Source organism: Lynx canadensis, chromosome E2 (genome assembly GCF_007474595.2).
Source record: "Lynx canadensis isolate LIC74 chromosome E2, mLynCan4.pri.v2, whole genome shotgun sequence".
NCBI lineage: Eukaryota > Metazoa > Chordata > Mammalia > Carnivora > Felidae > Lynx > Lynx canadensis.
In genome coordinates, this window is record NC_044317.1 from 10,462,824 (window position 1) to 10,476,900 (window position 14,077).

The window sequence follows — 14,077 nt, forward strand, 5'->3', positions numbered from 1 at the left end:
GGGACAGAGAGAGAGGAAGACACAAAATCTGAAGCAGGCTTCAGGCTCTGAGCTGTCAGCACAGAGCCCGACGTGGGGCTCGAACTCAAGAACTGTGAGTTGATGACCTGAGCTGCAGTCGAACACTTAACTCACTGAGCCACCCAGACGCCCCAGTTTTTAGAATTCATAGGAAGGTCCTAGACGTTTGAGAGACAGTGTTGTAAGAGATAAGATGTCAAGTTTTGGAGTCAGACAGTATCAGAGTCTTGAGTCCAGGGTTGCTACTTAACTAGCTAGAGACCCTGTAATTGGTTTATTTATTCATAGTGCCAGGGTAAGACTAGCCCTCAGCTTCCTGGTGATATTGTGATCAACTGTAGATGATACACGTGCAATACTTTGGCAACAGTAACTATCATAAGCATCCCTGTTCTTGTTTTTAAAGCAATCAGACACGTTTGGAGGACAAGAAACTAGCTTTCTAGCTTGCGTTAATTAAAAAGCCAGTCTTTAAAGCCTATCCATAACTCTGATTTACCTGGGAGAAATCAGACAACTTTTTTGTTAGCTTTAATGGAAAAAAAAAAAGCCTTCAATTACAAAAAATGCAAAACGGGTTAAAGGCATTTATCATTTTAACATTAAAAAAAGTGGGAGCAAAAACAGAAAAAAAAAAAAAAAAAGAAAACTGCTTACCCAAGATTACTCAATGTGTCCTTTGTTTTAACTTTGTGTGCCTGAGGCAGAAACCGAACCCCCCTCCTGCAGAGGGCAGTTGGTAGAGTCCAGCCTGTCTGTGGTTTTCCAACTTAAGAAGCTGTAAATTTTATAACTCCGCACCCTGCGGTCAAAGCTGCTGAATGTTGTGTCTGAAGTCAGGTGGTTCGTGTGTTAAAGGTAGACATTAAACAGTTCTGAGGACCTGGAAGCAGTTAGGGAGGTTGCTTGCCAGCTGTAAATTAGAGACCCAGTGCCAGTTGGCTGGAAAATTCTCTGGACGAAGTCCAGTTAAGTAGACTGAATCACTGGCGGTCTTTCTAAATTTGTGCATTTAACAGCTTGCCGTACAGCCTGACAGGCGGTGCGGGGCAGCTCGGAAACCGCAGTACCGTGATCTTGTGCCTCGGGCAGGAGGCAGGGGCATCCCCGTGACCGGGAGGGCTTTTGCGTTCTCCACCGGTGCCGCGAACAGTCAGCGACCGCTTTGGACGAGGTCACTGAGGATGGCTTAACATAGACGTGCGTGGCGGGAATGACCAATTTCAAGTCACGCCTCGTCCCAGACGCGTTCCTGAGCCTTCACAGGGGCAGTTAGAGTCTCAGCTGTGTGGTTATCACATCACGTTCCTGCTTTCCAGGTTCTGGGCATGGGGGTCAGGGGGGGACAGGCGGGCGGCCTGTGGTCAAAGGGATGGCCAGGGTCACACTGAGTGCTTCCGTGCTGGCGCACCTGAACGGAGGCCATAGTCTCTACATAGGAGGGGCGGGTGACGTCATTGTTAGACCACAGGGTCGTTTAGAATTTGGAAGAGCTAAAATTGTGTCTTAAAACTGATGCAGGTGACAGCCTTAAGGTCGCGGGCAAAGCCGTCCTCGTGGATGTGGGACCTGCCAAGTCCCCGCTGTCTCGTGCTCGGAAGGGCTCTGTGTTCGGTTCAGTGCTCTCCTATCACCGCCTTGAAATTCTTAATAATTTTTCTAAGCGAGGGGACTTGCATTTTCATTTTGCGCTGGGCCCCACAATTTATGTAGCCATTCTTTAGGGGAGGGTTGATTTTTTTTTTTTTTTTTTTAACCAAGTCCTGTCTTTTTGAGAACGGGGTACGAGCAGGGCCAAAGAGATTCTGTTAGGTAGGCAGACAGCCTCTTTCCATGGGACTCTTTGCTGACATCAAACAGTGAGAAGAAGATTCCTGCACATCCTGCTCTTGGTTACTTTTCTCCTCAATACAGGGTAAAGAAAAGGGCAGAGAACACTTTATTGAGAAGCAAATAATATGTTCCAATTGGCAAATACTCGTCTTTCATATACCTGGCCTTGGTGTCTTTCTGTTTAAATAGTCACTGTCTTTCAGAGGCCTTTATGAGCTGATGTTAAGCTCTTAGGTCAGCTTTCGGCTGGTTTCTACAAATACTGTCTTTTAGCCTACGTCGTTGCACGTATGACTCTGTGTGTGAATTTCCAGCTACATCGACGTTACAGTCAAGCCTTAAGTCATTTTATTTTTTCAAGTTGAGAATCTTTTATTTATTTATGCATTCACTGAATGCATTAGTACGTCGAACAAACAAAATGTAAGTGATACCTCCTACATGCCATATATTATACGGATATATTCCTATAATCTTGTGAATACTTAAAGTAAGTTGTGTAAGTTATTTTTCTTCTTGTTTTGGCTGGATAAGGAAACTTCGTATTACTTTGATAACAGGAAATGGATTAGTTGCCTTCTTGGGGTCAAATCTGTTTGCTGCTGTGTTTTTACTTTTAGCTCAAGAATTTTACTCTTCAAGTTAATACTTACTCTTCTCAATCTATTCCAAAAAAGTAGAAAGGGAAGGAAAATTTCCAAATTGGTTCTGTGAAGTCGGCATTACCTTGGTACCAAAACCAGATAAAGACTCCACACACAAAAAAGACAACTACAGGCCAAATCTCTGATAGGTATGTGCAGAAATCCTCAGTGAAATACTGGCTGACCGAATCCATTAGTATGTTTAGAATATCATTCACCACGATCAAGTGGGATTTATTCCCGGGATGCCAGGGTGGTTCAATATTTGCAAATCAATCAGTGTGACACATAGCAGTAAGAAAAAAGGAAGAACCATATGATCGTGTCAATAGACACAGAAAAAGCATGTGACATAGTACCACATCCATTCATACAGCAGCCCTCAACAAAGTAGGTTTAGAGGAAACATACCTCAAAATACTAAAGGCCAGATGGGGAAAACCCCTAGCTAACATCATCCTCAAGAGGGAAAAGAACTGAGAACTTTCCTGCTAGTGTCAGGAACAAGACAGGAATGTCCACTTTGATCACTTGTTCTCAACAGAGTCCCGGGAGTCCTAGCTGCAGCAGTCACACAACAAAAAGAAATAAAAGGCATCCAGATCGGGGCGCCTGGGGGGGCTCAGTCAGTTAAGTCCGACTCTTGATTTTGGCTCAGGTCATGATCTCATGGTTCACGGGATCGAGCCCCACATTGATGTAAGCATGGAGCCTGCTTGGATTCTCTGTCTCTCACTCTCTCTGTCCCTCCCCAGTGTGTGTTCACGTGCACACGCTCTGTCTCCCGCGCTCAAAAACGAACATTAAAAAAAAGGCATCCGGATCAGCAAGAAAGAAGTGACATTTTCACTATTTGCAGATGACACGATACCATAGTCGGCAAACCCTAAAGACTCCAGCCAAAAACTGCTAGAACTGATACAGAATCAATGTACAAAAATCTGTTGCTTTTCTATACACCAATAAGGAAGCGGCAGAAAAGAGAAATTAAGGAATCGGTTCCATTTATAATTGGACCAAAAATAATAAGGAATAAACCAAAGAGGTAAAAGGCCTGTACTCTGAAAAGTATAAAACACTGAGGAAAGAAATACAAGATGACACAAAGGAATGGAAAAACATTCCGTGCTCGTGGATAGGAAGAACAAATATTCTTAAAACGTCAATACTCCCCAAAGCAACCTACACACTTAATGTAATCCCTATCAAAATACCAACAGCATTTTTTCACAGAACCAGAACAGACAATCCTAAAATTTGTATGGAACCAGAAAAGACCCTGAATAACCACAGCAATCCTGAAAAAGAAACCAAAAGCTGGAAGCATCACAATTCTGGACTTCAAGCTATATTACAAAGCTGTAGCAATCAAACAGTATGGTACTGGCACAAAAATAGACATATAGACGGACACCTAGGTGGCTCAGTCAGTTCAGCATCCAACTTCGGCTCGGGTCATGATACCACGGTTTGTGAGTTCAAACCCCACGTTGGGTTCTGCGCTGACAGCTCGGACCCTGCTTCAGATTCTCTGTCTCTCTGTTGTCTCTCTCTCTCTCTCTCTCTCTCTCTCTCTCTCTCTCTCTGCCCCTCCCTTGCTCATTTGCTATCTCTCAAAAATAAATAAACATTAAAAAAAATGGACACATGGCTCACTGGAACAGAATAGAAAGCCCAGAAATGAACTCACAGTTACATAGTCAATTAATTTTTGACAAAGCAGGAAGAATATCTCATGGGAAAAATCTCTTCAATAAATGGTGCTGGGAAAACCAGACAGCGACATGCAGAAGAATGAAACTGGACCACTTCTTATACCATACACAAAAATAAATTCAAAATTGATGAAAGACCAAAATGTGAGACCTGAAAACATACAAATCCTAGAGGAGAACACAGGCAGTAACTTCTTTGACATCAGCCGTAGCAATTTCTTTCTAGATACGTCTCCTGAAGCAAGGAAAGCAAAAGCAAAAATAAACTAGTGGGACTACCTCAAGATGAAAAGCATCTGCACAGCAAAGGAAATAATCAGCAAAACTAAAGGTATGCATATCCAATAAAGGGTTAGTATCTAAAATATACAAGGACCTTATAAAACTCAACCCTTCAAAACCAAATAATCCAATTTGAAAAATGGACAGAAGACGTGAATAGACATTTTCCGAAGAAAATGACCATCCAGATGGTCAACCGACGTGTGGAAAGATGCTCAACGCGCTCATCGTCAGGAAAATACAAATCAAAACTACAATGAGATATCACCTCGCGCCTGTCCAAAGGGCTAAAATCAACCACCCAAGAAACAACGGGGGTTGGTGAGGATGCAGAGAAAAGCTAACCCTCTTGCGCAGTTGGTGCGAATGCAAATCGATGCAGCCACTGTGGAAAACAGTATGGAGGTACCTCAAAGAGTTAATAATAGAACTACCTGATGATCCAGCATTTGTACTACTGTTTACCCAGAGAATACAAAAACCCTAATTCAGAGTGTTCCATGCACCCTGACGTTTATAGCAGCATTATCTACAATAGCCAAATTATGGAACAGCCCGAGTGTCCATTGGCTGATGAATGGATCAAGAAGAGGTGGTAAATATATACAATGGAATATTACTCAGCCATCAAAAGAGTGAAATCTTGCCATTCTCAATGACATGGATGGAGCTAGAAAGTATTAAGCTTAGTGAAAGAACTCAGAGAAACAAATACATTACGATTGCACTCATGTGGAATTTAAGAAACAAAACAAATGAGCAAAGGGGGGAAAAAGAGACAAACCAAGAAACAAACTCTTCACTACAGAGAACAAACGGATGGTTACCAGAGTGGAGGTGGGTAGGGGAATGGGTTGAACAAGGTGATGGGGACTAAGGAGTGCACTTGCTGTGATGAGCACTGGGTGATGTATGGAAGTGTTGAGTCACTATATTGTACACTTGAGACAAATATTATGCTGTATGTTAGCTAACTGGAACTTAAACGAAAACTTCAAAAAGTTTTTAAGAAGAATCTTACTCTTCATAGGATCCTTACATAATTTTAAGTTGAGGGAAGGCATGTGGGAAACTCAATATAAAAGTGGGCCTCTTTGGGGGGAATAGAAATCTTCAAAGAAAACATAACTTCTCTTTGTTGTTTTGTGGCTTCTTTGGTGAAATCATCCCCAAGATACTCTATTAATTAAATGACAGCTGCAAAGCTTCTTTAGGTAGTCATGTGATCTGCTCCCCATCCCAATTTTCACAGCAGCATTTAATTTTCCTTTGCAGGGCCTAAGACACTTTGTTTTTAATCCCTTAAGTCACTGTCAGAAAATTATTTTTATAATAATAAAACAGCAGCCTTATCTCCTCTCCTGGAGAATATGGCTTCTCTGTATCCCTAGAGTGCCATGGCCATGGAAATCAGAAGAGATGATGATGGTAGCTTGGACCTGGGAAGCAACAGTAGTGATAGACAAAGTGAGACATGGTCAGATAGGAGGTCCACTGAACATAAGAATAACGCCACTTCCTGGTTGATTAGATGCAGGTGTGCGAAAAAGAGAGGAGGTTGGGGTGCTTTTAACTTCTTATTTTGGCCTGAACAATTGGAAGGACTGGTCGCCATTTCGTAGGGTTGTGAAGAGTGGAGTACAGGGAGGCAAATTATGAGTTCAATGTTGTACGTCGATATGCCTTGTAAACATTCGAGTAGAGATGCTCCGGAGGCAGCTGAATGTGTGAATATGGACATCAGAGGATGGCTTTCATATCCAGCTCTGCTGTCCAGTAGGGCAGCCACTATCCACACATGGTTATCTAGGTTTGGATTTAAGCCACATGTAAAGGTTTATTTAGTCACAGGAGTATGCCAGTACTCAATAGCCACAGGTGGCTTGTGACCAGCATATGACAGGATCATACTACACTAGCATCCTTGCAGAATGTTGCCTTGGAAAGTATGGTGAGGAGTTACGAATCTGGGAGTGGTCAGCATGTCGATTGTCCTTAAAATCAGAGCACAGGATGAAATCACCCATGGAGTGAGCCTTGATACACAAGAGGTCAAGAGGTCGGAGGTCACTTTGATAATGAAGAGTTAGGAGATGAGGAGGATTCAGCCAAGGAGACTAGGAGTGAAGGTCTGTGAGGCAGGAAAAGAACTGAGAGAATGGGTTTCTGGTGGCGACGCAAGGAGGAAGTGATCCACTGTGTCTCGTGCTGGTGATTGAGTAAGAGGAGGCCCATCGACTATTGGATGTGGCAGGGTGCCCTTGAAAGAGCGGTTTCAGTGATGTGCTGAGGAGGGCCGCCTGGTCCAGAAAGATCATGGGGGAATGAGAAAGGACTCACTGAGGGATTTTTGCTATAAAGGGAATCAGTGAAATGGGACCTGAGCTGGAGAGAGATGTGGAGATGAGATCATTTTTAGGAGAGAGAAAATAGCATGCTTGGATGCTGATGGGAATGATCTAGTAGGGAAATTTCAGTAAGGCTCAAGAGAAGGGGGCACTTTTAGTAGATGAGGGCAGATGGAACCCAGAGCATAGTGGAGAATTGGGACCAAGATAGGAGGTAGGGTAGGGTAGAGTAGAGTAAGAGGAGGAGAGATGGAAGGTGTGAGTACAGATGCAGAAACAGGTTTGACAGGGAGATTGTGTAAATTCTCTTGTTGGTAGCATTGATTTTTCTTCTTGTTGGCAATGTTGATAAGTCTCTATGGGTAACGTTACTGGAGCCTGAGGGAAACTTGACATCTTGGTTGGTTTTCCTTGTTTAATAGTAATGACACTTGGATGTGGTTAATTTTTTTTCATTTTCTTAAACACATCCTGCCGTTCACAGCAACATTTAAAAATGTTTTACGTGAAACCGCAAGCCATGTATGGCTTAGGATCTAGAGTCTGTCTAAAAAGTGAAAGTAGAATATATTTTCAACGCCCATTGAAAGTGTGTTAAACCATTCTTAAGTCACCAGAAGTCTTTGAAACTCAAAAGGCAAGAACTAATACATACGTATTTTGAATTTTCTTTGCATTTCCACTGCAGTCGTCTTCGCCCTATGGTAGCAGAAGTCAGGATCTAGTTTGAATGGGGAGAATGGGGTGGTGTTAGGAAGTGGAAATGAGTGGATTTCCTTCTCTGTCATGCATGAGACCTGAGTATGTCCCCCTTACACCTGTGTGTGATACAGCCCCACGTATTGTAAAATCATCCTGCTTCGCGAGCGCCATAGCTCACTACAGTTCTTACATAGCTTGCCTATATTTTACTGCCACACATGTACAGGTGCACTGTATTACTTTCTCCCTATGAAATCTCTGGACAAAGAGATTTCACATAAAGAGATATGGCACCAAGAAAATAGAAACCCAAAGTATTACATGTAAGATACCACTTTAATTGAAGGAGAAATTGAGTTAAGTATCAATGAGCATCAGCCTTATTTTCTAAATGTAACACTTCTCCCAAAATTCTAGTTTGATCGGGAACCAAACTCTAAATTGTCTGTTTATGTAATATCACGTGAACAGAACAGAAACACAGTGAAAATCTCAAATGAGGAAAGCATACTATGTACTATTCATACAAAATGTCTTAAGTGTTATAATTAAACACATGATTCCAAGAATGGCTGTATGACACAGCTCTGAAAAGAAGAAAAAGACTACAGGGTTCTTCAGAAGTAAGGCTTCTAGGACCTTGATTTTGAGGTTTTCCTTGGTGACTCATGAAAAACTAATGAGAATATCTGTCCATTTTAATGGTATTACCTGTTGTGTTGTGTTTTGTTTTGTTTTGTTTGGGATGGAGCTAGGGAAGCAAAGACCCGTTTGTTAGCGTTTTGGTTGTTTCTGGGAGGCAACACGATTCATTTTGCTGTACAACAAATGGTGTTCACACCGTGGAATCTTCAGAGTAAGCCGTAATACTCCTGGAGACATTTAAGCTAATAGCAAAGTGGAAACCATGGCGTAGCATCCCAAGCCGTGGTCTGGTGTAATGGAGGTCCCTGAACAGCTGCCATCCACCCAACTCTAATTCAAGTGGGATCCCACCAGACAGAGAGAGCGAGCCAGGGCTTCCTATTTTTAACTGGAAATCTGCTTTGCCTTTTGGGCATGAATGCCCGGTCCTAGCGGTAAAGAATTTTCCACAAGACTCATGGGGGTGGGGGTGGGGGGGGGAGAGAAGCAGCTATTTATACTCATGTTTGAGATTAAAAGAAGGGGGAAAAAGCAGTATTAAGAAGAGAGAACATCAAGAAGGGGGGCAAATATTGTTTGCCTACACTAACAACGAGGTGATAGATTGCAATATTTAGGCACATTGGTGGTCCTACATCGATTTTAAGCTCATTCCCTAGTCACCTGTGTGATCTAGCACACATTCTTTCTTGTTTTTTCCTATGAAAAAATAAGCAGCTACGTTAGAGATTTATCATAGGCATGTTTTGAGATGATGCATAGAAAATGCCCAGCCAAAGGCCTGACGTGTGGAAAGTGCCAGTAAATGATTGCTCTCAAAGTAGTCAGACCTTTTAGGGTCAGATTTATCCTAAGTCCTTGTCCTTTTTTTTTTTTTTAAGTTTTTATTCAAATTGCAGTTAGATAAGTTTTTATTCAAATTGCAGTTAGATAATATACAGTGTACTATTCGTTTCAGGCGTACAATATAGTGACTCAACACTTGGTACGTTACCTGGTGCCCATCACAACAAAGGCCCTCCTTAATCCCCACCACCTATTTTCCCCATTCCCCCACCCCTTCCCTTCTGGTAACCATCAATTTGTTCTCTGTAGTTAAGAGTCTGATTCTTGGTTTTCCCCTCTCTTTTTTTCCCCCTTTGCTCATCTGTTTTGTTTCTTAAATTCCACATAAGAGTGAAATCATAATGTATTTGTCTTTCTTTGACTTCTGTCACTTAGCGTAAGACTCTCTGGCTCCATCCATGTCATTGCAAATGGCAAAATTTCATTCTTTTCTATGGCTGAGTAATAGTCCATTCTATGTGTAAATACCACTTCTGTGTTCATTCGTCAATCGGTAGACACTTGGGCTATTTCCATAATTTGGCTACTGTAAGCACTATAAATGTTAGGGTGCATGTATGCCTTTGGAGTAGTATTTTTGTATTCTTTGACTAAATATCTAATAGTGCGATTGCTGGATCATCAGGTAGTTCCGTTGTTAATTTTTTGAGGAACTGCCACACTGTTTTCCACAGTAGCCACACCAGTTTGCATTCCCACCAATAGTACAAGAAGGTTCCCCTCTCTCCATATCCTCGCCAACACCTGTTGTTTCTTGGGTTGTTGACTTTAGCCATCCACAGGTGTGAGGTGATAACTCATTGTCATTTAGGTTTGCATTTCCCTGATGATCGGTGATGTTGAACATCTTTTCATGTATCCTAGGTCCTTGTCCTTTTGAGATTAAATCCATTCCAGTAGACATATTAGCAACCCCTACTTCTGCCCCTGGTTTTGTTTTGTTTTGTTTTTTGTATTATCTATTTATTCTGGTACACAGTCAGTGTAGCCAAGAGCCACATTCTCTTTGAATAGATTTTCTTTGGAAATCCTATTGTAATCGTGCTTGGATTCTAAGTTGATGATCGGCAACTCTAAGCGGGGTATTCTATGGTTTTTAGAGTGTCTCCCTTGTGTCCAGCTTCTCCTGGCACAAAGGAGAAGTTTTGGCCCAGGAGGAATCATAAAAACATATATACATGGATTCAGTTTTAACCATTACCTGTGAGGCACCAACATGTGTTTCTACCTAGGTTTCAAGTTTAATGGGAAAGTTGAGACCTCATAATAGAACCTTATTTCCTTCGATATATTAGAATATTTTTCTTTTGCTTTGTTAATGGATATACCTAGAGTTGAGGGTTGTGGGCTTAGAGCAAAGGTCAAGTCACGTTTCTCCATTTAGCATCTCTCTAAATCCCAGCTTTGATGATATGGACACACTCATTTTAAAATATCAAGGGAAGACTTTAAAATCGACATAAAACATACTTGGGAGAAATGATGTGAGCCAACTTTAAGGTCAAAATGTCATACAAATACCTTTAAAGTGTTCGGTGAGATTTCTGGAATTTCGGGGTCTGACCTGTCTCTTGATCTCTGGTTTGTATCTTACACTGTCCAGGTCCTGATGCAAGGCAAAAATCCGGGGATAGCTTGGAAGTATGCACTTCCCAAGGTCATGAATGGAACTCATCCGGCCTCAAAAAGGCACAGTCATGCCTGGAGTACGGTGCAGTCTCAGTGCTCTGCGACCTGCGGTGGAGGTAGCCGATTTCCTGATTCTACCTTCCAAGTCTTTTCTCAAAGCAGGTTCTTTGATCTCACACATCTTACATGTACGATGTAAATAAGCAACAGAAGAATCGCCTTCTATGGGAACCATCCCGGTAAAAAAGCAAACGTTATTGTACTGTTTGAGGATTTTCCTAGGTAGAAGGGAACCAAGGCTCACACAACTCAAGTTCTTCATAACCAGGACTCAACAGTTATATATCTGAAATCTATGGGGGGGGGGGGGAGATTTACAAAGTATATATTTATTTGTATTTGTATTTTATATCTATTTATTTGTATTTAATTTAGCTTCTCCCTACCCTGACTTCTCTGTTGGTAAGAACCTCCCACTGAGGCTTGCGGAAGGCAGGCTCAAAACCAGTAAGAACATACACAAGGCAACTGCAAGGCATCCGTCTGAAACACAGGCGTTGTGTCATTCCGTTCCCTCCAGGGGGAGGCCAGCAAAGTCTCTCTCGGGAGGGAAGTTTGTTAAATCCGAGAAATCGGCCTCCTAAGGGAGGGAAAACCACAGCCATCCTCTCAGGGAGCCGAAGGCAAGCATTTTATCTAGATCCAAATATACCACATATCTGTGCATCAGTCAGTCTTTGTCACACGGGCCCCTTCGAGAAGAAGAATGGAAGTCCATAAAGAGATCCGTGAAGCCAAAGCATCAGTGTTGGTCATCCATTTTTCTCATTATCAGAGCATCTGATACAGTGGGTCTCCCTACTGTGTCCTATTGCCCTAAGCACAGTGGGGCATCTTGGAAGCAGACACAGAGCCGAAATACAGAAAATGAAGAAATTCTTATGTCTGTAAGGCCTCTTCAGGTGCTCATGCTAATTAACAAAACATGAGGAAATACTTATTTTTAATAGATTAAATGAGTAAAAGGGAATACATTTTTAGAGAAATAAAGGGGATTAAGAGTACACCTATCCTGATGAGCACCAGGTAATGTATAGGATTGTCAAATCCTCATGTTGTGCACCTGAAGCTAATACACTGCTGTACGTTAGTTATACTTGAGGAAAAAAGAAAAAAATGGAGAAATACCCAAAGAAGTAATAAATTTTTATTAATAAACACTTTGAAGGCTCTATGCTGTGCAGAAGAAAAATAATTTTCCCTAATCCTTTAATCTGCAAATGCCAACGTTAATACGTTGCTCTGTGTCATTCTATTATTCTCTTATGCAAACATAAAAACACGTGCATTTAATGTTCTCAGACACATGCCACAAAGATCATTTTGTCTACTTTTTTTTACTGCACAGAAACCATGCCGTAGATACCTGTTGACCCTATGCTTTTTTTCACTTAAATTATGAGCAGTTTTTCACATACCGAATGCTCTTTGAGATCATTTGCAATAACTTCCTGCTATTCCCGGGAAAGCACAGTTCCTTGGGAGGGAGAGAGAGTCAATCCATTTTCCATTCATGGAGAACAAGTCCATCCAAAGGGAGGATGCTGGAGAAGTGCACTGTGGGATTCTCCCCTTGGCTGGATTTAGCAGTCCCTTCACGAAACTTACAGACCGCGATGTGTCTGAGGCATATGAGAAGGAGAGTCCAAATGAATGCATGCTCTGGAAGTAAACAATTAAGTTTAGGGAATCCCAATATGGTTTTGGTGACCGATCTTAACCTAATCATGATCACAAGAGTGACTTTTCATCGTTTCTCGGATGCCATCGTAAGGAAACGTACCATGTAAATAGAAACAAACCGAATTCACAGAGGAGGCAGCCTTCGTATCTGGAGAGCTGACAGATAAAATTATTCACACAAAAAATATGTGCCTCTGATGAGAAGTCCTGAGATGGATACTGCAAGCCAGACAACGGGTCCCACTAAAGCAAAACAAAATAAAACAAAAAAAAACAAACAAACAAAAACCCCAAAAGGTGGTATTTATTACTTCATGGTTCGGGAATCCGCACCAGTCTTAAAACCCAAGAAGCTACACATTAAAATCATTAAAACATGAAAGCTATTATCTTGGGGGGTGGGGGGGTGGGGGAGAATGGGATTCAAATGAGTTGCAGATTTTATCAAAAGGAGGTGTTGTCATGCAGTATTTGGATTCCATACCTTGAGTTCAACATCAGAATCCTGGTAAGTCAGAAGCTAAACATGGAAATGAAATCGAACTGGTTATCTGTGATTTTCACGTTGTAACTTCTGATGTCTTATTAGGTTACATAAGCGTAAAGGCCATTTGCTTACGAGATCAAAACACTCAAGTCAGTTCCTCCTTCTGCAACGCAAGAACCAAGCCAGCAACTGAACCCAAAATATGCAATGCTTTCTCCTGCCCTGCTTAGTAAGTCATCTGGAAATGTCTTTCTGGCTATGTTTGTACTTGTATTTTCTTATTGTTGATATGAGAAAATTGAAACCCACTGCCGGTCCTTCTGATCAAAAGTGACTCAGGGAGAGACAGAGTGCCCAAAAAAGTGACAGAGGAAAAGAGGACATTTGAGGTGAAAATATGTAACTCGAAAGACACAAGTTTGCCTTAGACATGCATTTTAACTCTGGCTGTACGAACCTAACCCTGGGATTCAAAGGTGTCTTTCATTTTTCTTTTTAAATCTTTACATAGAGACCCCTCTGAACTAAAACAGATACTTAAATAACACTAAATCCTATATTGGTTGAATTTACATGTGGTTGTGTGTTTAACTTTCATATAGTCATCCAAGAATTTAACAATCATAATACTATGCAGACCATGAAACCCCAAATGCAAATTACACAGTAGCAAGTCACAAAATAAAAAGAAAGGGTAGAGGCCAAGTGGTAATCCACTTCTGATGATGGAACTCTATGGGGATCTCGGTGGGCTTGTTTTTTGGATGGATTTTAGCCACACTATTGTTTGGACGCTAATTTTAAGTAATCTTCCCAGCCGAATGGAGTCTTTTGTGTGACTTATCTTCTGCCAAATGTATTTATAGAGAATTGACAGAGTTTCTTCTAAAGCAGCGTTGTGTTCACTAATGTTTCAGATCATCTTAATAAGTAGTGTTTGCTCTGCGGTGATGCAATTATATTGCACAATCTTTTCATACACGTACATATATTTTTCCCTTGTAAGAGCACGTTTGTCATAATTGTTTCGGGCTTCAGCTATTCACCAATCCCATATGCCCATGTGTCAACCTAGTTTTTCTCACAGAATCTGGAACCAGCTGTATCCTGAACACCAAGAGTAGAAAGAAATTTGGTGGGCTTCCATGGATTTTTTTTTTCCCATTTTGCTAATAAGACATG

The 14,077-nt window shown here is 41.5% G+C and overlaps 1 protein-coding gene across 1 annotated transcript in view; it reads left to right on the forward strand.

Annotated features, from left to right (window-relative positions):
• Window positions 1-14,077, forward strand: part of ADAMTS18 (ADAM metallopeptidase with thrombospondin type 1 motif 18) — a 139,600-nt gene that overhangs the window by 109,516 nt on the left and 16,007 nt on the right. Inside the window, exons 17-18 of the mRNA XM_030299518.1 lie at window positions 10,640-10,781; window positions 12,998-13,124. Of these exons, the coding sequence (XP_030155378.1) occupies window positions 10,640-10,781; window positions 12,998-13,124 (269 nt within the window). The remainder of the gene's footprint in view (window positions 1-10,639; window positions 10,782-12,997; window positions 13,125-14,077) is intronic.